At 38.7% G+C, this 26626-nt stretch overlaps 1 protein-coding gene across 6 annotated transcripts in view; it reads left to right on the plus strand.

The window, feature by feature from the left end:
- The window catches only part of TBC1D1 (TBC1 domain family member 1), a 296435-nt gene that overhangs the window by 246987 nt on the left and 22822 nt on the right, over positions 1 to 26626 (plus strand). For all 6 annotated transcript variants that reach the window (XM_027836200.1, XM_027836195.1, XM_027836197.1 and 3 more), the window contains 2 exons: positions 8057 to 8301; positions 12407 to 12566. In XM_027836200.1, coding sequence (XP_027692001.1) covers positions 8057 to 8301; positions 12407 to 12566 — 405 coding nt within the window. The remainder of the gene's footprint in view (positions 1 to 8056; positions 8302 to 12406; positions 12567 to 26626) is intronic.

Below are 26626 nucleotides of genomic sequence, written 5' to 3' on the forward strand. Positions count from 1 at the left end.
TGAACATTAGTACCTAAGATTATTCTTGCACGAGAGGAATTTGTCATCCAAGTATCATAGATTTAGAGCTAGGAGTGTTAGGGGTCATCCAATCCAACCCCCTGTTCTGGGGGTCCTTTTGAAGGGGCAGGTATATTTTAAAGATATTCTGGGTTGTACAGTCTTGTAAATTGCACACATTTCAAGGGGCAAAATACTTCTCATTTCAGCGGTAGCAAAAGCAGTTGAAGCACAGTAAATGAATATGGGGGTGGGGGTGGTTAAGAAGGAATATGTGTTGGGCCTGTTCCAAGATTGAAGCAGAAGCATGCTATAAATATTTTTAAAGGAGGGAGGGGAGGCTGTGGAGACTCCAGAGGTGGTGCAAGCCTTACCTCAAAAATAGAAAATGAGAAGGAGCTTCTCTCTTAATCAGCTTCCAGATGATATCAACCTTACCCAGTATAACTTAGATTTGGGGGAAGGAGGCTTGGAGCCACTCAGTAAAAAGCCACTCGGGTCTCAGGCTTCTAGCAATATGTCTTAATAATCTTCCTGCCTGTCTTTCTTACTGTTTCTCCATTCTGACAAACTCTTACCCCTCTGGATGAGGCAGAAAAATCACCACATGTCTCTTTTTAAAAAGAATAGCATTGGGGTTTTCTGTGTGTAATAATAATTATCATACCAAGTTTCATTTCCAGAGTACTTTGCAACCAGTTCAGAGTGTAACTTAGTCATCTCACCCAGCCTCATTTTCTATCTGAAGGCAGAACTGTGTGATTAAGAAATAAGATAAAATAAGAGACATTTCCATGATATGTGTGTGTGTGTGTGTGTGTGTACATATATATATATATATATATTACAGTGAAGGAGAACATACTTTAAAGGTGCAGGCAAGCCTGCTGAACAGTTAGTTGCAGTTTTGCAAGTTTCAACAAGTTTTCCTTCTAGGGTGTCAGAAATTCTCCCTTCCCTGCCCACGCCCCACCCCCAATCTGGTCTTTAAGAATTCTTCTTGGAGAGCAAGTGTGCCTTTCCTATAGCATGTGCCCTTAGAAAGAAAGGCATGTTTACAGAAATATGTACCTTAAACAGCCTTTCCCATTGAGTTGAGAGCACCACTGAAGAAACTTTTCATGAAATCTGAGCAAAAATAGCAGAAAGAAAACCAAAATCAGTATGCTATGAGTTACTAACAAGGTGTAAAAAGGCCAAGAATTCTGTTTTTACACACTCATGATACTCCCATGAGATAGTGTGGTACAGTGGATCAAGAACTGGTCTTAAAGCCAGGAGGAGCAACTTCAAGGGCAGCCTCTGATACACACTGGCCTGTGTGACCCTGGGCAGTCACATCACCTCTCAAGGCTCTAGACAACTGTCTAAAGACTGTAAGTTGTAGGCAACTTCTCTAAACACTGTGCCAACTCGTGTAGGTTGATGGAGTTTCCTATACCAACAAAATCAGATTCCAATCCCCATCTGTGCTCCCACTATATGACCAGACTCATTTTAGCCGACTTAAATGATACTCACTCTGGGCGTGCCAACCACAGTCCTGCCTTTAGGAGTTTGTGTGGTTAAAAAAAAAAGTTCACTTCCTAGCAATAAGCACTCCTCAAACTTAGTTGGTCCTTGGACAAAAGACATAGTCTCTTACTGAACCCATCCTCACAGCTTTTCTAGATCGGCAGGACCTATTAGAGCTTGCATTTGGCTTGTTCCATACTTGGAAGAACTAGGGTCACTGCAGCATAGTGATAAGGCACAACTTGATGATGGAGTACATTTATTTACCCAACCAGTCATATATTAGTTTTTGTAAAATGCCTTTTATTTCCATTTAAAGAATTAATTTCCTGTTATGTAAAATTACTTAATAGATTGTGTTGATAATTGGACACAGTCAGCTCTTCCATTTAATATGGATTATCCTCAGTGATTAAAAAACGAATTTTCAGGGTCCTCCCAGCTATCCAGCACACTTCTGCCATCTGTCTGCCCTCATCTTTTCAATTCATTAGAAATATAAACAGATTCTAACATTTTTCTAATAACATAACTAGCAAAGTGATTGTACTTCTGAAATAAATCAGAAAAGCCCTTTCAAATTTAGTGCAAAGAGGAGCACTGGGGCCCTTCCTTTATTCACCAGGAATTGACTGTACATCGGGGCTCTTTGGATTCAAGCAGAAACCAAGCTGATCCACCTTCTTTTTATGGCTGTATTGGAAAGTGGACACAACCAACTGGGGAGCTTTGAGGGCAAGCTGTGCCCTTAGGAGCCTCCCATGGACTATCCAGGAAGCCAGGAGTTTGGTTTGTTGGGTTTATTATACAAGAACATTTGGGTACAGGCTGATTATTTAGCTTATGTTGTAAAAGTTATTTGAAGTTCTGAACCAGATAAAAGTTGGCTAGTTTCAGCTTTATTTAGATCCCTGAAAGTTGGAGGTTGATAGACGTTTCAATGAAACCAAATTAAATTTTTTTTTTCTTAGTGGAAACCACACGAGCCCTCAATTGTTTTACAAAACTGGAAATCCCAAGTCAAGTGAAATTGAGTGGGTGGGATTAAAATTTTTAGTGAGTTTTAAAAGTTCATTTGAAACCTGATTTTTGATCTCTATGTGGAGTTTGAGATTGAATACAGAAATAGTTGCATTTTCTTTCACCCCTAAAATAAAATACAAAAGCTATGTGATGCTACAAAACAGATCATTTTTGTCTTTGTGCCACCCAGAAGGTGGTTTTTTTGTTTCTGTTTTTTTTTTTGATAAGTGTATATTATCTCAATGTAAGCTCACATTTATGGTCTAAGTAAGTAGAGCAATTAGGAAATCCATAATTTAGGTTGCACTTGCATTGTTAAGACTTGGGTTTTAAGCAAAAGATTTTGTTTTTAAAGTATGAATAAATTAAAATATTTTGAATGAAGTATGTATATATGTATGCATGTATGCGTGACTACCTCTTTATGTTAAGGATTCCTCAGGCTCAGCTAACACTTTCACGTGCTGATACTGAAATGGTGGAGCTGCTTAAACTCTCTTTCACATTAGAAGTGAAAAGAGAATTCTGGCTCAGGAAATGAACTGCTTCAGAGAGCCTCCATTCCTTATCTGCTGACTGATTTAGCATTGGAAGTTGACAGAAAAAGAAAATATCTCAATAGGCATAGGTGAAACCATTCTCTGAAAACTTGGCTTTGAGTAGATGCAAACTGCCTGGGGCTTGATGTTGAAAAGAAAATTTGATATTTTTTAAAAATAGAATTGAAAAGGGGAAGTTTTCATTTTAGTTAAGTAATAAAAGCTTAAATGTGTTTACTGTTGGATCCATGGTAACATCTGTAAAATATTACAACACTTTTCCCAACTTTTTTGTTTTTTAGTTGTAATAGTTAAAAAGTTAAAATGAATAGAGTATTAGGAATATTCTTTTAAAATTAGTCTCATTATTTTGATTCTATTAATTTGGGATTTGTAATAATCAGAATAGATTCTGGGATAATATGTTTTTCTACATTACTTCTAATAGAAAGCACATTGGGTTGAGACCCAAACTGTTTGAGTTTTGGTTGTGTTTTTGTTATTGATTTACTTTGGGAAAGTTAAACTTTCTGGAACATATTCTTCATCTGTAATGTTAATGAGTTAGATTACTTTTTTGTGTGTCTAAAATTCTGTAATTCATTCACACCGCTGTATGTAGAGCCTTATGCTGTAGAAGATAAACAATTTAAATAAGATGCAGTCCTTGTCTAGTGGAGCTTATAGTCTAATATGGGGATAAAATACAAGCAGATAATTATACATAGTATGGCACCATGAGTGTGTTAGAAAGGAGAAAAAGAAAGTACAACAGGAATTCTTAGACCTTGGGGATCAGGGAAGGATTCTTGGGAAGGTGACACTTGAATTGTATATTAAAGGATTGTGATAACATAAATATTAACTATATATCACAAATATTTACAGTATTACACATTTATGGTATTACAGGGAATATTTACAGTATTACACTTACGTTGACAAAATCTTCTCAAACTATCTCCAGTACATGTGGTGGAGTGACAGAGGGCACTCAATCGCTCCAGAATCAAAGAATCGGAATTCATATCCCATCTCAACCACTTACTCCCTGTGTAACCTTGGGCAAGTCACTTAACAATGCCTTCTACATATTAAGTGCTTTAAAAAATGCTTATTGAATAGCTTTTAAGTAAAAAACAAGCATTAATTAAACACCTATTATATATTCCAGGCACTGTACTAAGTGCTTTACAGATATCTTATTTGATCCTCACAACAACCTGGGGGGAAGGAGGTGAGGTGCTATTATTTTCCTTATTTTATAGTTAACTAAGGCAGAGGTTAAGTGACTTGTCCTGGGTCACACAGCTCATGAGTGTCTGAGGCCAGATTTGAACTCAGGTCTTCTTCCTCCAAGCCCGGTGCGCTGTCTGCTGTGCCACCTAGCTGGGCCTCTGATTATCTTCTCTAAGTTGGAGGAGTTAGACTAAATGGCCTATGCAGTGCCTTTTGGCTCTGGACCTATGATCCCATGTGCCCAATTTACATGAACACTGTGGACTGCTAATTGTAGACCATCTTTATCTGTTCATTAAAGCAAGTTTTCTACGGATTATACTGAGCAACACTTTCAGCCTAAATCTAATGTATCCTTGAAAATGTATATTTTTTAATACCATGGTCATTTCCCATCATCTATCCTCCCCTACCTAGAATCTTACTTTCTTTTTTTTTTCTTTTTTTTTTTGGCAATTGGGGTTAAGTGACTTGCCCAGGGTCACACAGCTAGTGTCAGGTATTTGGTCTGAGGCCGGATTTGAACTCAGATCCTCCTGACTTCAGGGCCAGTATTCTATCCACCGCACCACCTAGCTGCCCCTCGAATCTTACTTTCTAACAACCATGAAAAGTTATTAAAGCAATTGAAACAGCAGCTGTGTCTGAAACCATATGCAGCATTCTGTACTGAGGTATCGCCAACCACATCTATCAGGAGGAGGAGCTTTTCAGTGTTTTGTTATTGGCTGTGTGTACCCAAGATGGGTCATTTCATTAAAATCATTTTTTAATATTCCATCATTAGCAGAAAAGGTGCCAGCTTGCATTTCCCTGTACCATTCAAGTCATAAGTCCAGGTCCAGTCCTGATTCCATAAGTTATATTTTCCCCTTATTCACACTCATTTGTCACAATTACAGTTAGAGAGGGAAGGTTTATTGTGTGTGTTGATGTTTCCAGATGTCACATTTCCTTATGATTTATTCCCAAGTCTTCTGTTGAACTGGTAGCAGATCCGTCCTGAGTATTTCCAAACATTGTGCCTACTGTCTTACGATCTTTGCCTCAGCACACTCCAAACAAGCGAAAGAGGTGTCAGAGTCATTTTAGACTGCTTGGAAATTGGACAGTGCCCTTAATGGAAATGAAAGTTGTCATTGTCATCATTATTAACAAATGTTTGAGTGACTACTTGAAGGGCAGTGAACTAGGTACTAAAGATACAGAAGTATAGTAATGCCTGCCCATAAGGAGCTTCTGGTCTAGTTGGACACCAGCCATGAACATTAAGAAAAAGATAAAATAAAAACAAACACATAAATGAGAGTAATGCCAAGGAGTGTATATCAACTCTTTGTTGATAATTAGTGGCCTATTATAGGCATTAAATTCAGCTGTGGTTCAGAGGAGGCAGGGAGGGATCGTCAGGGAGACAAGGTAATTGGAGACAGCTTTGGAGATGGATTTAGAAATTGAATCAGGCCTTGAAGGAAGAGCAGGCCTTGGGTAAGCAACAACAGCATTCCAAGCTAAGGGAACAGTACAGAGTAAGTTGTAATACTGTGAAATGTTCATGGTAGGGGGACAGTGAATAATCCAGTTTGTCTAAGAGCCAAATGAGAAGGAAGATTCTCTGTAGGCAGAGGAAAGCCAGTGATGGTTTTCAAGCAAGAAAGTTTCCAAAAAGAAGACATGTGCAAAATGACATTTTAGAAAATGGCGCAGCTGGTTTGTAGACCAGTTGGGGGACAGGGTATAAGTGATGAAAAGAATGACATTAGGGAAAGGTCCTTAAGCTTGGGGACATAGAAGCCTGACAGAGCAGGTAAGCCACATATAGGGACAGCTAGCTGGCACGGTGGGATTGAGTGTTACATAGAGACTCAAACCTGAGTTCAAGTGCTGTTTGGACACTTACTAGCTGTATGACCCTGGCCAACTCACCTAATTTCTCTCATTCGCAGTTACCTTACCTGTAAAATGGAAATGATAATAGCACCTTCCACCCAGGGATGTCCTTGAAGTTCAAATGAGATGACATGTTGTAAAGGGCTTTGTTCACCTTAAAGTGCTATATAAATGCTAACTGTAATGGTTATTGTTATTTGTACTCAGTGAAAGCCATGCCTGCCATCCGATCATACTTAGTGGATCCAGCTAATAAAAACTTGGGTAGACTGAAAAAGCAAATGCGCTCAAGGATATAACAGAATAAGAATAATTTATTAGTCAACATGGATAGGCTGTGCTCTCATTATCTGCTACAGAATGGTTAACTCTGAGGAGAGATGCCTCTAGTGTCTGATGTAGCTACTTGTCTAAACTAAGACAAGAACTTGTAGACACTCTTGGGAATTCTGTGGGATTCTGCTGCCTTGAGACTCAAAGATCTTGTGAACTGGGTGAATCTTCTCCTTCAATATCTGAGATCCTTTTCCTGATTATCTTGTTGTATGAAATGTGTATTTGGTGGGTCCTTTGGGATTGTCACGTCCTACCTTTGTATTCCCAGGAAAGCAGGAATCCCTGGTTCGACTGAGTCTCTTTGGATAGTGGGAAAGAACTGAGGCAGGGACCTGAGCAGACTAGATTCCTTAGGGGAAGAGGATGGTGGTGGGATGGGGAGGAGAGTTATCCACTGATGAGACTTGGCTAATTAGAAAGAGTCTCTAAAAGAAGAGGACTGAGATGAGTTGGACCTGAGGCATGGAAACTGGTTTAGAGACAACTGTAATCATGTTAATTTAAATATAAATAAATCAGTCTGGGTTGGTTAAATGTTATCTTAAACCAGTTGTAATTCCTTTCATCCTTGTAAGTAACAGAAGTAAACTGTTCATGTCAGCCGTCCAGAGACGAAAGTTGGCCTAGAATAGACTTGCCCCCCAGCCTCTACGAATCTAGGAAGCAGGAAATCAAATCTCTAATTCAAACTTGTTTCCCTGGATTAAGCACTACCAGTGAAGTTGGCTCTCAGCATCTGTTTTCTAGAACAAGCCCTCTTATGGTATCTGGAAACAGATACTCATGAGCCTTAGAGCCACATTCCTAGAGGGAAAGGGTGGGGTCATTTAACAAGCAGGCCACTACAAAAGACTTTGAGACAAAAGAAATATTTAATCTTCATTTGAATACTGGCATTGGCTGAAAAATAATCAGGGTATCTGGACATTTTTTCGTTCTTTCAAAACTGTGTGTGTTTTGTTTAGAAGAAAATACCTGCTGCTGTTCAAGGCATTTCAGAACCCTTTTGTGGAGGAAAAAGTAGCACTTTTTGTTGTAGTTGTTGTGGGAACTTGAAAGCAGAGTCCAAAATATGGATCCATTCTGGTAAAAAAAACTGATTAGATCTCTGTGTTAGCCTTCTAGGTGAAGCTAATAAAGTTAACTTTGTTTGGGTTAAAGATTGTTATAAAGATTAATGCCTAAAGGAAGGAGTGGTTACCATGGAGGGAAAGGAAGGTCTTTGTTTTAGATTTAGGTTGAGATAACCTGCCAGAGATAGTTTTAATTATTTTAACCTGAGTAACAAATTTAAAAACACAACAAGTAGTGAAAACAACTGATTTTTATTTGGTTAAAACAAAAGAAAACATGTGCCTCAGTACCAACAGGATACACAGATGTTTGCCTTGTTTCTTAAGCACAAATGGTGTTAAAAGATGACAAAAGTTCCAAAAGCTTCTATTTTCCTAACTTGGTAAGATAGTAAATTTCTGGGTTCTGTGAGTCATGACTGATAGAGTTTGTTTCTACAGGACGTACGTTCCCAACACATCCATACTTTTCGGCGCAGCTGGGAGCCGGACAGCTGTCACTCTATAATATTCTGAAGGCCTATTCACTCCTAGACCAAGAAGTTGGATATTGCCAGGGTCTGAGCTTTGTGGCAGGTGTTTTGCTTCTTCATATGAGTGAAGAGGATGCATTTAAAATGTTGAAATTTTTAATGTTCGACATGGGACTCCGGAAACAGTACCGACCAGACATGATTATTTTACAGGTATTTTATATGTCTCTTTTACCTATCTTATAAAGGGAAGCTGTCCAAATGCCTGCTTATCTGCATTTGCTGCCTGCTTTTTGGGGATGTAATGTGGAAAGTGCTATTAATTTTAAAAAGCATTAATTAAAAACATTGTTATTAATAATGAACTTTCGTCATATTTGATAAATATTAGTTGAATCTCCCCTATTACATGAGCATATAGAGAGAGATAACAACATATGGCATTGTCCCTACTTTTCAAGATATTAACTCTCTATATGGGGTGATAGGATATTTAGATAATAAGAATATTAATAATGGCTAGCATTAATATAGCACTTTAAGGTTTGCGAGGCACTTAACATACATTATCTCATTTGATCCTCACAACAACCCTCTGAATTGGGTATTATTATTATTATTATTTTTATCCCTATTTTACAGATGAGGAAACTGAGGCTTGAGAGAAGCTGGGTGGCTTGGCCAGGGTCACAGTTAATACTTCTGTGAGGCAAGATTCGATCTCAGCTCTTCCTGACTCTGAGTCCAGCTCTCCGTACATTATGCTAACTAACCACCTAGATAAATATCAGTACAGGGAGTACTGTTACAAGAGACACATGAAAGAGAGAGACACCAAGTATCGTAGGAGTTCAGAGAAAAAGGATAACTATATTTGATGTACAGTCAGAATCACAGAATTGAAGAGACCTCAGCAAACCCATTTATGAAAGCAGTTGCCCGTGTACCATACCCAATGAGTGGTCAGTCATTCAGCCTCTGCTTGAAGACCTCCAAGGAGGGGGAAGCTCCCACCCCTCTAGGGGGTCTTTTCCGCTTTTGACCCGCTCTAGTTGTTAGGAAGTTTTTCTTGACATTGGGCCTAAAACTGACCTCTACAATTTCTATCTATTGCTCCTCAATCTTTCCGCTAGCTCTGAAAAGAACAAGGTTGGTCCCTGCTCCATATGACTGTCCTTCAAATTCTTGAAGATACCTGTCATGTTCCCTTTGAGTCTTCTCCAGGCTGCATGTGCCCAGTTCTGTCACTGAGTCTCATATGACATAGGCTCCAGACCCTCACCATCCCAGTTGACCTCCTTTGGACATTGTTCAGCTCTTCAGCGTCCTTAAGTCATGATGGCTAGACCTGAGTGTAACACTCCTGATGAATTCAAACAAGGGCAAAGCACAGTGAGACTCTCACTGCTGTACCCCTCAGGTCACAGTGGGCATTTTGGCTGCCACATCACACTACTGACTCGAGCTTGCAGTGTGCTAAAACCCTCTAATTTTTTTTTTCTGAAAACTACTGTCTGTTCATGCCACTTCCTGCACAATACTTTACATTTATCCCTGTTGAATTGCATCTTAATAGATTTCAGCCCAGTGCTCTAGCCTATCGAGGTCCTTTTGGAATTGAACCCCATCTTTGACAGTGTTAGTGATCCTTCCCAGCTTTGCGTCACCTGTAAATTGGGTGAACGTGCCAATGATGACTCTCTCCAAGTCACTGACAAAAATGTTCAACTGCACAGTTGTGCTCCATCAGGGACCTCCTGCCATTGAGATTGAAGCGTTAATTTCTATTTTCTGAGTTCAGCCATTCACCCAATTTGGAATCCATCTGGTTGCATTATAATCTAATCCACAATTCTCCATCTTCTCTGCAAAAATAGCAGGAGATACCTTATCAAAAGCTTTGCAAGTATCTGAGTAAACCATGTCCACAACATTCTCTTCATTTATAGTTTAATAATCCTATTTTTTTAAAAAAGAAAATGAATCTTCTTCCATGTAAGGCAAATGAATTGACAATTTAGGGAAGCTGAAATGTATCTAAAATAAAAACTGTTTGGGAAGATGTGGTGCAACTTTGACTTTTCTCTTGCAGTGTACAAACAAGTTACTAAGTAAGATCTTGGGAAGGATAAGCTAGAGCCAGAAATTTTCAGGGCATCAGACTTAAACCATTAAAAATTCTCTCAACTTTAGCTCTGAACCCAGTGAATAAGAATCTCATAAAAAGACTTGCTTTCATCTACCAAGAAACTTTTGGCCCAACTAACACTTTCCACAAGTAGTTTCAGATTCTTCTTTTCTCCCCACATTATCATTAATGTTACCATTTTAAGACCAGAAATATGAGCTTTTAGCAGCCATGCAGCCAATTTTATGACATTGAAGCAAAGTTTATGAAATATATGTAGGTTATTTATTATATTACATTAGCCTTGTAGCATTGACCATTCTTTTTGTTCATTTTAAACACTTATTATATGGAAATGCTAAAGTGAAGTGACTGCCTCAGAAAGTTTTATGTTACTTCGTAACCTCTGTCAGCCCTCTCTAGGGCTTCTCTACCTGTTGGTTCTAGGAGTATTCATCTAGATTAAGGGTAGCACCCAGTGAGAAATAGCCCTGTATGGTCCAGTCTCGCCTAGCCCTGGTTCATTCCTAGGCCCGACTCAGGGACCCCAGGTATCTGGATTTGGAGTCAGAACTTTAGGACTATTCTGGGTCATGGTTTTCTTAGCAGATTATACAATACTTGATTATTCTATAAGATTACTAAGAAAATAAGCAGTAGTCCTCTTGGTTCAGATCTAAGAGAAACCAAAATGGATTTCCTGAGAGAGGTAATATATCCCCAAATAATTTAATTTTAGTGAAAAAGTACAGTGGACCTCCTGTGCTGCAGTTACAAGAGTGAGTTGAGAGAAGTTTGAGATAATGCTAGGCCTCATTGTAGAAATGAGTGTTTTAGGAGAGCTCTGCATGTGTTCCTACAGGCTATCATGCCCCATATCATTACTTGATTTCACAGATACACATTATTTTAAAAAGTTACACATTATTAAAAAAGTTGTTGTTCAGTTGTATCCAACTCTTTGTGACCCCATTTGGGATTTTCTTGGCAAAGAGACTGGAGTGGATTGCTATTTCTTTCTCTAGCTTAGTTTACAGATAAGGAAACTGAGGCAAACAGGATTAAGTGACTTGCCTAGGGTCACATAGCTAGTAAGTGTCTGAGGCTGGATTTGACAGGTCTCCCTACCTCCAGGTCTGGTGTTCTATCTGCTGCCCCACCTAGCTGCTCTTAAAAAAAAAAAAAAAAAGGTTAGAGGTGGCAATTAGGCTCATAAAAACATTTGGGATTGTCTTAGCCATCTTAATGGTTGGGATACTACAGCTTTTAGGTCTTTTTGGTTATTTTTGTTTTTTGTCTAGGGTAGTATTTAGCGTAGACTTATGATTGCATTCACATAGGGAACTCCCAGTGTCAACTCCCAATGCAGATTACCAACTTGTCTGGAAATTGTAGGCAGTTGGGATAGAGCACCAAGCCTGAAGTCGGGGACCTGAGTTCAAATCTAACTTCAGACACTTAATAGTTGTGTGATCCAGGGCAAGTCACTGACCTCTGTTTGCCTCAGTTTCCTCACCTGTAAAATGAAGATAATAATAGCACCTACCTCCCAGGGTTGTTGTGAGGATCAAATGGGATAATAATTGTAAAGCGCTTAGGACAGTGCCTAGTAATACTTACTATGTATCGTATTTGACATATAATATATAGCAAGTGCTATACAAATGTTAACTATGTATATTTTTAAATATCTATATATAATCTGAGGATAATATGCCTGGAGCTCTGAGAGAAGCTCACTGACTTGCTACCACACTTAGTATGCATTAGAGATAAGACTCGAACCCATATATTTCCCTCTCTGAAGCCAGCCCTCTAGCCAGTACATCAGTGCTGCTTATAGGGCAGCAATGAGGTGATTGGTTGTAATAGGTTAATGATGATACATAAAACTATGTAAGGGCAGTCTTATTTAGAATATGCCTATGACAGGCAGAGAGATGATATGTTTTCTTAGTCTAGTGATATAGGGGAATCACAGGGAAATGGAAGTGTGGATACCATTCATTCATGAGGTCAGAGTATAAATTCTGCAGTCCAAATTGAACTTTTGATGTTGCAATGATTGCAAATTAAGCATTTAATTATAAAATAATCTTTTTTCCACCAAATAAGTGAAACATGTTTGTAAATTCATAAATACGCACATATGGGAGCTACACATATATTCAAATATATACATTCCCACAGATCCAGATGTACCAGCTCTCCAGACTCCTTCATGATTACCACAGAGACCTCTACAGTCACCTGGAAGAACATGAGATCGGCCCCAGTCTCTACGCTGCCCCCTGGTTTCTCACCATGTTTGCATCACAGTTTCCATTAGGATTTGTAGCCAGAGTCTTTGGTAAGTTTTTGTGAAGATATTGTTGGATCATTAGGACACTGTGATAGATAAGAACATTTGCTCATTCTCCACTCCTGTTTTGATTTTATCCTTAAACATTATGTAAACATAGGCTACCCAATGATTCTGTGATTTTTATATTATCTAAAGTCCTAAGATTCGACTAGATAGAGTACCTTTCATCATTATAGTTTCTCCTCTCTGTCCTCCCCATTTCTGATTATTGCTCTATATTTCTCCATCTTCCGAAAAAGGATTTAGGGATAATGTGAGTTAAATCCCATTAGAAGAAATACAGCTACAGTAGGGATGTCTGCATTTCTTCACATCTCATCTCTGCCCCCTTCTTTCCTCTGAGCCTCTCACCACTCTGGTGCAAGCTTCATTCCTGGACTGTTGCAATAACCTCCCTTCCCCAAGTCTCTCCCCACTCGGAAGGAGGAGTCCCTCCTTCACTCAGCTGTCAAAGTGATCTTCCTAAAGTGTGGATCTTCCTGATCGTGATCCCTCCATTCAGTAAACTGCAGTGGTTCCATATCACCTCCAGGATCAAATATGATACCCTCTCTTTGGCTTTTAAAGCCCTTCTCAACCTGTCCCCTTCCTGCCTATTTAGTCTTCTTTACTCTCCTCCACGTACTCTGTGATCCAGTGGCTCTGTCCTCCTTGCCTTTCTTCTAATAGGATGCAAAAAGTGGATTTCCACTGGCTGTTCCCCATGCCTAGAACACTCTCTTTTCATTTATGCCACCTGTCCTCTATGGCTTATCTCAAGACCCAGCTAAATTCCCACCTTCTACAGGAAGGCTTTCCTGATCCTCCTTAGCCCTCTTCCTCTTCCTTCCTGTAGATATCATTTGTTCACAGTTGTTTGCATATTGTCTGCCTCATTAGACTGTGAGTTCTTTGAGAGCAGGGACTAGAGTTTTTGTTGTTTTGGGGTTTTGTTTGTTTGATTGATTGATTCCCCCCCCCCTTCTTTGTATCCTCAGCACTTAGCACAGGGCCTGGCAAGAGTAGGGACTTGATAAATGTTGCTTGTTGACTTAACACATTTTCTTCAAGACCTAGCCATTAAGACACTTGTTTCTGGCAGTGTTTTCTCACTTCTTACTCTTCTTAAATCTGAAGCATTCAGTATTGTTGATGACCCCTTCCTTCATAAAACTCCTTCCTTCTTTGTGGACTTCTGGGACACTGGGCTCTCTTGATTTTTTTTTTTTCCTACCTGTAATCGCTCCTCTGCTGTTCTTCTTGTCATTTCCTCCATTTCCTGATGACTGTTGGTATTCTATAAGGCTCTAAACTCTGCTCTTTTTCCTTTTTCTACATTCTCTCTCTCGCAGAACGTACCTACTCTCATGTCTTCAGCTGTTCCCTAAATGTTGAAGACCTTGAAATCTCTGTCTCTCATTACCTGTTTCTAGATATTTCCAGGACATTTCACTTCAGCCTCTGACTCAACATGTCCAAAACCAAGCATGCGGCTGCCCCACCCCCACAAAACAAAATAAAACCCTCTTCCTTTCCAGTCTTTTCCAAATCTGTCCATTTATCACATATGATGTATCACATTGTCTCAGCCTCCTACACTAGAAATCTTGGTGCGTTCATTTTTTCTCCTTCATCCCCTTTATCCTATCAGAATTTTTTTTATTCTTTGAAATGTCCAGGACTGTGTAGATCTTTAACACCTCAGGCTTATGTTATTGCAACAAACCCCTGACTGTATTTGTCTATGTCCTGCTATCACATCAGGATTCAACTCCCTTTCTTGACTTTTGGTGTACCTGCATAATGCACCTGGCTAGAGCCAATCTTATTTTAATGTTTCCTTATCGTCTCAAGCTTTAGTTCCACTTAAGCTCATTTCTTTTCTTTCTTCCATTTTTTAAGGATTTAGGTAGTTTGTTGTGGCATATGGGTGATAGGCCCATAGATATAGAGCTGGAAGGAACCTTAAAAGATGATCTCCCCCTCCTCTATTCCCACCCCCCCCACCCGCCCCTTTTTTTTGGCCATACAGCTATCCTGTTTTGTTTTGTTTTGTTTTTCTGCCCGTTTTTATTTAAATGATTCCATTTCCTAATGATTTCTAAGCATGGATTTAGTAAACACTAACCTGGTATATGCAGCTGGTTCTATTTCTGGGTTCTTTATTTCTTCCCACTGATCTATTTCTGTGTTCCTTTTCCAGGACCAGACAGTTTTTAGTCAACGGCTTTATAGTCCATTTTGAAATCTGAGAGTGTTAGTCCCCCTGCCCAATTTTTTTTTCTTGGCATTTCTTGATATTCTTGCCAGTCTGCTTTTCCACATGAATTTTGTTATAACTCTAACTAATTTTATATAATAGCCTGTTGGTCTTACATTGGTATGGCATTAAAACTGCAAATTCATTTGCACAGTGTTGGTATTTTTACTGTATTTGCCCCACCTAACCATTAGCAGGGGATATCCTTTCATTTCTTGAGTTATTTTTTGATTTTTTTTTTTTAAATTGCCGTGAAGTTACCTTGAATAGTGCTCATTGGTCTTTTGCGTATTATGGTAAAATTTGCCCAGATATGTTATATTTTATTGCCGTTGTTGTTTTCAAGAATGTAATTATCTCTCGCTTTTCTTTGTGACCTCAGCACTGAGCAGAGTGCCTGGCACATAATAGGGGCTTAATAAGTGCTTATTGACTAACTGATTATTGTAATGAACAGAAATGAAGATAATTTTATGGTTTTTCCTTATGTCCTACTACTTCTAGGGACATACCTCCAAGTAGATATTTTAACTTTTCCGTTATCAATGCTTATGTCTTTCATTTTCTTTTCACTTGTTATTACTATTACTAATATTTAGAAAATTATGAAAAATGGGATCAGTGAACATGGCTATTCCTCTTTTATATTTATTTTAAATGATGAATGCCTTTAATGTTTTTCAGCTTTTACACACACACACACACACACACACACACACACACACACACACATACACATAGTTTGAAACATATACTTTTCATCATATTGAAGAAAGATCCTTCTAGTCCTATATATTTTTTTAGATTAATGAAAGCTGTGTTTTGTCAAGACCTTTTCTTTCTCTAATGACTTAATGTTGGAGTCTTCCCATTTTTATTCTTTTGCTCGAGTGATGAGTTACATAAACAGTTTTTCTGGTATTAAACCATCTTTAATTTTCACATGCTGGTTTCTTTACTCTTTATAACTTCACTTATGGTATGCCTGTGTTGAATGACTTTACTTTTCCCTCCAACATTTCAGGTCTTTCGATTCAAGTCCCATTTTCTCCATGAAGCTTTCTCTGACAACTATAGTCCATGTAAAACAACATTTTGCCCCTATAGTTAGTACTACACAGTTTAACTTTGTTGTATCTACAACAACTGAATTATATTGTTCCATTTTCCCCTCATAATTTCCCTGAGAGCAGAGACTGTTTCTCATGCTCTCATATTGGTAAAGCATGACTTTTGACCTTGATTTTTTCTTTTTTTTTCCCCAGTTCATTTTCACTATTACTAACAAAATTTCAGTTACTAAAATCGATATATGATAACATTATACAAGAGGTTATTATATGGCACAGCAACCAAGAAAGTGTTAGATTCAGATTCAGTTCTAGTATCATGAAAATTTTGGAATTGGGTATGGTGATTTTTTTATATTTTTCTTTCTTCACATATGTATGGTACATCACTTGAGCAATCTTGTGTCACAGAAATGTTTCAAGAGTCTATCTTTTCATGTGTGAATATCCTTTCTAGTGATGGATCCACTCTCTGACTTAGTAAATGATCTTCAAGAGTTCCTGTGGCTGAAAAATTAATCACTTTACAATCCATTCGGTAATAATCCTCTCCAAATTTTAACTAGATTGGTACTCAGATGACAGGTGGGCTGGATCTCAAAGGAGATTTCAGTGGAGAAAGGGGGACATACATTATATGTGTGTAATACATGGAATGGACATGTATGTCCATTCTTTTACTGAATTTTCAAAAGATCGCTTATTTCCTAATTTAAAATAGCCATGCTAATTGGCATACACAACAGTAGTGGATGTTTGTTACTATTCATTTTCAGCCTGTGAGGGCTTTTGGCAAACTTCCCATTTGGCTTCACAGAAAGAGGCTGTCTCTTGAATCTCATGGGATGCCATCTCTTTGGTTCTTATAATCCGAAAGTAAATTTAGTTCACCTGTGTCTTGGATGATTAAAATGAAGTGGGTATGGTAGAACCAGCCAAAAACTGGCACAGTGTTAAAGAAGTTGTGGCTAGGGAGTTTTATGGACTTTTATTCAACAGTAAAGGAAAATAAATAGGAAACATGAAGGGAATAGACTCAGACTTTTACAGGAATGCCATGTCAGTTATGACCTCTACAACTCTTCTTTTTCCCTACAGACAACTTTCATATCTTAGATTTTCTTGCATTTGACCCTTGTTGTCCTTTGTTTGGAGGCAATATGACACAGTGGAGAGTGGGCCAGGTCTGCAGTCAAAAGGACCTAGGTTCAAATCCTGACTGTTACTACTTCTGTGATCTTGGACACATCACTTCATCTCCCTACATCTCAGTTTCCTCAGCTATAAAATGAGGGTTAGGTTAGATGACCAATAAGGTCCCCTTCCATCTCTGTCTGTGATACACTGATCATTAGTTCACTTTGCTTAAATTTTCTCCTTGACTCTTCATTGTATTTTTCAAACAAAGTAATTCCAGCACTTAGTGCAGTGCGTAATAAATCGTGGGCACTTAATAAATGTTTATTGATTGATTGTGGGAGGAGAGGGAGGAGATAAGGAAGGGAGAAGAGTTCTGCTACTAGTTTGGAAACAGTACACACATTGAATTCCTCTGCCTATCCAGAAAACCCAACAAAAGAGTGCTTGGTGTTTTATGAAATCATGAGACTGAAAGGGCTTTAAGGGGCTTCAACAGGTCATCTAGTTCATCTTTGTGCCTCTAGGCAGGACTCCGCCCAAGTCATCCTGGACATGATTGCATAGTCTTTTGTGTAAAGGATTTCAGAAAAAGAATTCTTCCTTAACCTTCATGAAGTATATATAAAAAGCTTTACAACAAAACAGAAATCTGCCTGAGAAGTGCCAGATGTTTTTTCAATGTTGGATTATAGCATGGATAACTGAGTATCTTACTGAATCTGTCATAAAGGTTCTTAAGTTGAATTCCTTGTACTTTAAAAAAATTATAATTTTATTTCTAGAGAATTGACTTCTTTTTGTAACCCCATGTATTTTATTTTATGCATTTTAAAACATTTTTCTGATAAGGAATCCATAGGCTTCCTTAGATTGTCAGAAACGGGGCCATGACACAAAAAAAGTGCTCTATCAGGACCCTAGTAATGGTGGGGTAATCATGAGTCTCTGTCATTCCTGGGCATTTTTTTCTCTCTCTATAATACAATCACTGGTGGGTCTTGGGAGTTTCCAATGCATTATGCATAAAGAGGTTGATCCCTAAGTCTAGGATTCCTTTAAGTCCCATAGGTAAGTCCTTATGTATCCAGTGGATTATTCTCCAGTTCACTAAAACCATGGTTTATAGCCAGGATGTGTGAACTACAAGGCAGTATTGTGTTGTGATATCACATTTAAAAAAAAGCCGCTCTTTTTACTCCGTCTATCCCAACTTTCAGCACTTCAGAGAAGGCAGTCCTATTTGATTCTAAAGTAGGTCCTGTAAAGAAGGTGGGCTTTCCCAAACCACTTATTTGCTTAGCTTGGTCAGAGGCTTAGGAAACAATGTTTATTCTGTTCCAAGATTGTGGATGGCTTGATTTTTCAGTCTTAACAGCCTGCCATTTTATACAATGTACTCCTCTGGCCTGTAGCCCACTTCATTACAAGACTTTAGGACTGGATAAGCTTTTAAAACAAATGGGCCTTTGTTAACAATTCACTGTTTTATATGGAAGTAAAAGATTTCTGAGGCATGCAGTCAGCTTGGCTCACTCTTTCATCAGAATGGGATAGGTCACCTTGGATTAATGTATGCTTCCTCAGGGGGCAGCTGCCTGCCATCTTTATAGTGCTCAGATTCACTTCAGGTAATCACATGTAATGTTTCCTGATTCTCATTCAGCAACCTTGCCTGGCTGCCATTGACTGCTTAGTAGCCTCCTTCCATATGTGGAGCAGTAGAACAGATGTTGTTGCTATTATATCTATAATGCACATATTCCTGTTAAAGAATTTGAAAAATCGAGAGCCAACTTGCTAATCATAGCACCTCTCATTTATATAGTACTTTGGGGAGTTTGCAAAGAACTTATACAACATGTCTCATTTGGTTCCCCCCCTCCCCCACAGTAATCCTGAGAGGTAGGTGTTTTTATTATCCCCATTTCACAGGTGATGAAACAGAAGCCAAGTGAGGTTGTGATTTGCCCAGAGTTATCTTGAGGCAGGATTTGAGCCCACCTCCAACTGACTTCAAGTTCAGTGCTCTATGAATTAAACCTCCCTACCTTATGACGATTGGTGCTGGATTGTAAGATTTATGATTAGTTATATAGCTATTAAAGTTTAACAGTGTGCTAAGACTTTTGGAACATGTATAACACATCCTATTAAAGAGAGGAGAGAGGCAAATAAAAGTTGTTGTTTAAATACCTTGAGATTTGTAGTGAGGCTTTTGAAGAGAGTGTTAATATGGAAGATGAAGATCCTTGGCTCATGTTATATTTTTGATTTATGATGCAGAGACCTTTTTCCAAAACCTTGGTTCACCTGATTGTTGCTTATGTTATTTTTATCCTTTGTGTCATTCCTACCAGTTGCTGAATCAAAGTTGATCATATCCCAAACAATGGATATTAACTTTTTAAGAGGAGCAAAGAGAAGAATTGAAGTGGTGAGAGAAGTAAAACATAAATGTGCTCTCTCATCCTTTTTTTGGTTTTATATCTTTCCTCAGCTAGAAAATCTCACTTTAAAATCAAGGGTAATTTCTGAGAGAGATTATTGATACAGAGTGACTCCAAAACAAGGTAGCTAGACTGACTATTGTGAAAACCAGCTTTGTTTTCATGTTCTTGCCAGATAGTTTACAAAGTGGTAGAGTCAGCTGAATTCAGGGCCACTGCCTTTATTTCCTGCTTGATAAAAGTCAGTGTTGGTCTGTAGGTGGTTTGGAAAAGAGAAAAAGCAAAAAGATGAAAGGAAACCCTGTTGAAAGAGAGGGAGCTCCAAGGATTTCACCAGACAGCCAGAATCTTGTCCCACCTGAACATGCCTGCCATGTGAATGGTTGGTTAGGCTACTTCAACATGGTTTCCAAATGCATGAAATTGTCATTTCCAAATAGATTAATTGAGGATTTGTTTTTTAATGGTGAGAAGGAAAAAGAGTACAACTCCTATTATAAAGAGCAGAATTTCTTTTTAACAAAATAATCTGTCCTCAGTGGAATAATTTTAAGTTTGGGATCCCCAAACAAAACTTTCAAAGATAATTCTCCATAAACTTCTAGTACCATAGAGGCTTCTTGGGTGTAGATATATCACAAGGTCCCCTTAGAAGTCATCAAAGTCCAACCTCCAATAGATCACGGTAGACCGGCAACTGGGACCCAGAACAGCTAAGTGTAATTTACCTTGTGGCAGGCATTGGAGAACCCTGGCCCACATCTCCAAATCTGGTACCACACCTTGTTAGACATGCCTGGTTTTCATATATGAAGAAAATAATGTGATACCACTTTCAGGAAAGTGTTATATTTTCAGTTAAAAATTTTTTTTTTTTTTTTAGGTTTTAGGTAATTGGGGTTAAGTGACTTGCCCAGGGTCACACAGCTATTAAGTGTCAAGTGTTGGTCTGAGGCCAGATTTGAACTCAGGTCCTCCTGACTTCAGGGCCGGTGTTCTATCCACTGCGCCACCTAGCTGCCCCCCTAAAATTTTTTTTTTTTATGAATTATGATAGTCTGACATTTTCTTGGTGGCCTGCTGTCAGATCTATACCCTTGGTATCCTTAGGCCTACTAACTAGTGCTCAGAGGTCCTAAGCCCATTGTCTTCATTCCTTATTGAGACAGGTTCTGTAGATGACCTTTGTACCTTTGGGAACTCCACAGTCTGAGAAGGAAATAAATGTTTTAAGTATTGACTGTGGCACTATGCTAAGTCCTGGGGATACAAATACAAGCAAAAAGAAAGACAGTCCCTGCAGTCAAGGAGCTTACATTCTAATGGGGCGAGATAACATACAAAAAGGAGCTGAACAGCAAGGGATGAAGGGTGGGGGTCAAAGAAAGATGAAAGTACCCAACATGAGGGTGTGGTTTTCAAGGACAGCATGGGCCCCTCCACCAAATGAAGACCGGTCCCAGGAAGAATTCACCAGTGGGAGAAGGCAGGTCTTACAGAGGGATTGAGAAAGCCACAGGTGGTTGAACATTGCAGGGAGAGGAGGCCTCAGGTACTGAGGGACATTCCAGGGTGAGATATTGACAGGCAGGATTTTGAGGTCTGGAAGCCAGGAACAGGACCATGAGGGGAATCAGACAGGCAAAGGGGCACCCTGTCCTCGATATGGACCACGATCCCTCTAAGACTGAGGAGAACTGGACAGGCTTCACTCCCCTGTCAAAAGCACCAACACATGGTTTCTTTATTATAGTTGTGACCCAGATCAGTGGTGTTAAATTCAAATGAAAGCAATCCTTGTAGGCCATGATTTGAGTGGACTCCCCTCAGTGCCTGCCTCTCCCTCTCTCCATCTCTCTCTTCCTCCTGACTCCTTGATGGGCCTCATTGGTTGTTTGACTTCATCTCTTCAGGGCCTTGATTATTTTCTGAGATTATTTTGAGGACTGAAAGGTTGCTTATTCTTTGAACTTCTTGGTATGGGGTGGTCCTGGTCTGGTTTTTTGTGGGGTTTTTTTGAGGTTTTTTTTTTTTTTTTTTTGTATTTTCCCTAGATGGAAAGAATTTGCAGCACAAGTCTGTTCCTTGGTTGGAATTTCCACCAGTGAACTCAAGTATGATTGTACTGCTTAATTCTTCTCTTGAGTTTTCTGAGCCGAAGCCATAGTTGGTAGTCTTATTTTTTTGATTAATGAGCATTTATTTTCCCTCCATTCTCTCCAGTGGAGGAAATAGAGAACAGGAAAACAAAACCCTTATGACAAAATATAACAAATAATCAAACAAAACACTTTGGCCATGTCCAAAAATATGTTTTACTCTAGATATTGAACCTATCATCTCTCTGTCAGGAAAGTAGTCAGCATGCTTCATTATCTGTTCTATGGAATAATAGTTTGTCAGTGCATTAATCAGAGTTTTTTAGCATTTCAAAGCTGTTTGTCTTTAAAATGTTGTTAATATACAATATTAAATATATGTTATGATATATAATATATATTAAATATGTGTTAATATATAAATAATTCTGCCCATTTAACTCTGCATTTTCATACAGTGCTTCTCATTACTTATGGCACAATAATATCAAAATATACCGTAATTTGTTTAGTCATTCCCCAATGGATGAGCATCTTAGTTTCCAGTTCATTGCTACTACAAAAAGAACTTCTATAAATATTTTTTTATATACAAGTCCTTTTTTTCTTTTGTCTCCTTGGAGCATAGGCCAAATAGTGGTATCTCTGGGTCAGTGAATATCTGTGTCTCTCTCTCTCTCTCTTTGTTTCTCTGTCTCTATTGCTCTGTGTGTGTGTGTGTGTGTGTGTGTGTGTGTGTGTGTGTGTGTGTGTATTTTTTTTAATGACTTTTTGGGGCATGGTTACATATTGCTTTCCAGAATGATTGAGCCAGTTCACAGCTTTTTAAACAGTGCATTCACATGCCGGGAAAATATGGTTCTTGTCTAAATATCAGGATGTATGAAGGTAGTATCATTGTAGCACATTATATGTGTACATTGGAAAGGCCATATGCTCACTCAGTTGAAGTCGAACCTTCTGCTCAGACCTCACCATCACATAGCATGTTCAATAATTTGTGATTAATACTCTGTGTGTCTTCTCTAAGATGGTGAGGTACTTGCCATGTACTAATGCTTCTTGGGTAGTTTTCATTTAAAATCTTGACCTTCCTTAATCAAAATGGATCCTGACAAGGATGCCATACCTTAAGAAGGATTAATCTTATAATACCTTAGCCCAGTGCTTTCCACATTTTATGTATTGACCTCTGTCTCTGACACCTCCCTCCTGCCTCCCGTCGTTAACTCCTCTTTCATACTACCTATAAAACAGGCTGTGCAAATAATATTTTTAGATTATATTTTAATCAAGTAAAATTAAGAATTTATAACCATTTTAATTTTTTAAAATTATTTATTTATTTTTAGTTTTCAACATTTACTTCCATGAGATTTTGAGTTCTAAATTTTCTCCCCAGGGGCAGCTAGGTGGTACAGGGGATAGAGCAACAGTCCTGGAGTCAGGAGGACCTGAATTCAAATCTGGCCTCAGACACTTGACACTAGCTGTGTGACCCTAGGCAAATCACTTAACCCCAATTGCCTCACACACACACAAAAATTCTCTCTCTCCCTCTCCCCTCCCTACTAAAACGGCATATGATATAGGCTCTACTTATACATTCATCTTAAGCATATTTTCCCATTAGTCATGATGTAAAGAACAATTAGGACTAATGGGAGGAACCATGAGAAAGGAGAAATAAAATAACAAAAGAAAAGGAGAGCAAATAGTATGCTTCCATCTACATTTAGACTCCATAGTGCTTTCTCTGGATGTGGATAACATTTTCCATCTTGAGTCTTTTGGAGTTGTCTTAGATCCTTGCATTGCTGAGAAGGGCTAAGTCAATCAACGTTAATCATTGCACAATGTAGTTGTTACTGTGTACGATGTTCTCCTGGTTCTGCTCATTTCACTCGGCATCAGTTCATATAAGTCTTTCCAGGTTTTTCTGAAGTCTGCCTGCTCATCATTTCTTATAGCACAATAGTATTCCATTACATTCATATACCACAACTTGTTCAGCCATTCCCCATTTGATGGGCATCCCCTCAATTTCCAATTCTTTGCCACTACACAAAGAGTTGCTATAAATATTTTTGTACATGTGGGTTCTTTTCCCGTTTTTATGATCTCTTTGGGATACAGACCTGGAAGTGGTATTGCTGGGTCAAAGGGTATGCACAATTTAGAATAACCATTTTTATAACAGCATACAGATTTAGTTGTTGAATATTTAAAATGATTATCTGTGACTGTCCTTGAGTTACTTCATTTTTTTAAAGTTGCTGTTTAAAAAAAAGCTTTTATACTCTACTTACCATCAAAACATCAAAAAATCTAAGATATTATGATACTTTTCCTTCCACACAAAGATTATTTAACTTCAAGATTACATGCCACATTCAAATGTAGCAAGCAGCATGACACAGTCCAACTGTGTCATTAGCCCACACTGATTGTGAGAGTGGCAGATTGTGCCCACCTCAGGCTTCAACACACACTGACTCAGATTTGATCTTGTTTGTTCATATATTGCATGAAATAATTGTGCTGCCTTAACTTTCAGCGGGAGTGAATTCATCACATTAGTCTCACTTTTATCAACTTTGATTTGGACTTTGTTTTCATTGAAAAAAGTATGTTTTTGGGGGGAGTTGTATTTGAAAATATCCAATAATTTTGATCATTGTATCGTGTTCTGCAAGAGAATCTCTTGCCCTGCTGAGCAAGCAGACCATACAGTTTGGAAAACTCTGCTTTAGCCATTATAGAAGACTATTATTTCTTAGTTGGATGGACCTGTGACTAGTACAACAGGGGTTCTTAACCCAGAGTCCACAGACCTCTTTGGGGAATAGATTTCAGGGGATCTGTGAACTTGGATAGAGAAAAAATTTACAGCTTTATTTTCACTACCTTTGGTTTCCTTTATAATCCTATATATTTTATTTTATGCATTTAAAAACATTATTTGGAGAAGCAAAATCATAACTTTCACCCGACTACTGTGGGGTGGGGTTAGGTAAAGTAAGACACAGGAAAAGATTAAGCACATGTATAACCCATATCAGATTGCTTGCCATCTCAGGGAGGGAGTGGAGAAAGGAGGGATAAAATATGGAATTCAAAACTTAAAAAAAAACCTGAATGTTGAAAATTGTTTTTACATGAAATTGAGGAAAAAATAGAGTATTATTTAAAATTTTTAAAAAGATTAAGAACCCTTGCACTAGGGTATATTGTTTATAGTCTTCCTTTTTTCTCCTTCTGGAGATGAAAAGTCTATATACATTAGCTCCAAAGTCTTACTGGTGCTTATGATCTCCAGATAAACAATATGAATCAATAGTACTTCAGATTTTTCATTTTCCATATGTATCTGCTGCCATCTTAGGCCCATAGGATTTGCTCTGTACTAGCTCTGGAGTCCTCTTTTGTTCAGACTCATTTAGGGGGCGATTTTATGGCAATAAGCCTGGGATAGCACCCACTGCTTTCTTATGCCTCATGTGGAGTCATTTATGCCCTAGTACAGTATATGATTTCACTGCTCTAACTTTTACTGCTCTCTCAATAGCAGAATGTTCAGCCTGGTTCACTTTTCATAGGTCTTTATTGTACATTTGCTGTCATCGTCAATCATCCATGGACATCCATGGGCAATTGGGGTAGGGAAGGTTGGCCCAGTAGCATAGTGTCAGTGTGTCAGAAGGTCTCCAGAGGAGTACCCTAGGGATCTCCGTCTAACATTTTTACCATTTGCATAAAGGCTCTTCAGATTTGTAGAACACAAAAGCTGGCAGAGATAACTAGAAGTAGATGGTAGAGTCCAAACCTAAAAGCGTCTTGACAGACTTAGAGCATTGGTCTGTATCTAATAATGATGAAGTTCAATGTAAAATTTTACTTTGGGTACAGAATGCCAGCTTCACATGTACAAGACGGAGGGACGTGGTTAGTTAGCAGTTTGTCTGGAAAAGATCTACAGTAGGTGGAGGACTACAAACTTAGTATAAGTTAGCAGCTTAATAGGTCATCTAAAGCTGCTTATGCAATTTTGGTTGCATTAGGAGAAGCATAGCCTCTGCTCTTACCTGACCTCAATTTAAACTGTTAGTTCAATTCTGGACACTGAAGTTAAGAAGGACGTTGGTAAGTGAGGAAGACAGCTAGGATAGTGAAGGCCCTTAATTCTGTCACATGAAGATTGGGTGAAGGAGAAGGAGCTTGGCAGTGTTTAGCCTGGAGAAGACTCAGGATGAATGTGAAAGCTGTCTTCAGATATTTCAAGGGATTAGGTTTTTTCTATGTAGTCAAAGTGGGCAGAACTAGGAGCAGTGGGTGGCAGTTACAAACAGGCCAATTTAGGCCCGTGATCAGGAAAAACTTCCTCACAATTAGAGCTGTCTCAAAGTAGAATGGACTGCTTAGATTCCTCCTTCTTGGAAATCTTCATGAAGAGAGTCAATAATCATTTATCAAGTATCTTACAGTGGTGAGGGAGTGGGAAGGAGGTTCCTTCCAACCCTGAGTTCTGTGATTCTTGATTGAAATTTTCTGATTGCAGTCTTTCTGGGAAAAGTCTGAGCTGTTAACAGCCCAACTCTTCATATTATAGATGAATTTTACCTTCTTTGCTTCACCTCTTCTGCAAGATTCTCCAAGGTTTTTGATGTGCACAGCCAATGGGATAGGCCATCTGGATCTGCATTTGTCTTTTTTGGCTTTAGTAATGATGAACTCAGTTGTCTAGTATTGCGGGATCCCAGCCTGGCTCACTGCCTCCAACTTACCAGTGATCAGAATGAAGGTCATCTAAACCACTTTCTCCATGAACAGTTGAAAACTGGCAGATCCCAAGAAATCCCTTGGCGTATTGGTAGACTCCTACTGGACAACAAAGGCCATCTTTTCCTTATCTTTCTCTGCCTTGGGAATTCAATAGCACCTGCCTCCTAGTCCAACAGTGAAAATCACAAGTTGTGTAGATGACACTTCAGTGTATCTTGAATTCATGACATGGTCCACTGGTCAGTGAGAGTCCACGTAGACAGTTTCC

The sequence above is a fragment of the Vombatus ursinus genome, unplaced genomic scaffold, assembly GCF_900497805.2.
Source record: "Vombatus ursinus unplaced genomic scaffold, bare-nosed wombat genome assembly UNPS02014818.1, whole genome shotgun sequence".
Classification (NCBI taxonomy): domain Eukaryota; kingdom Metazoa; phylum Chordata; class Mammalia; order Diprotodontia; family Vombatidae; genus Vombatus; species Vombatus ursinus.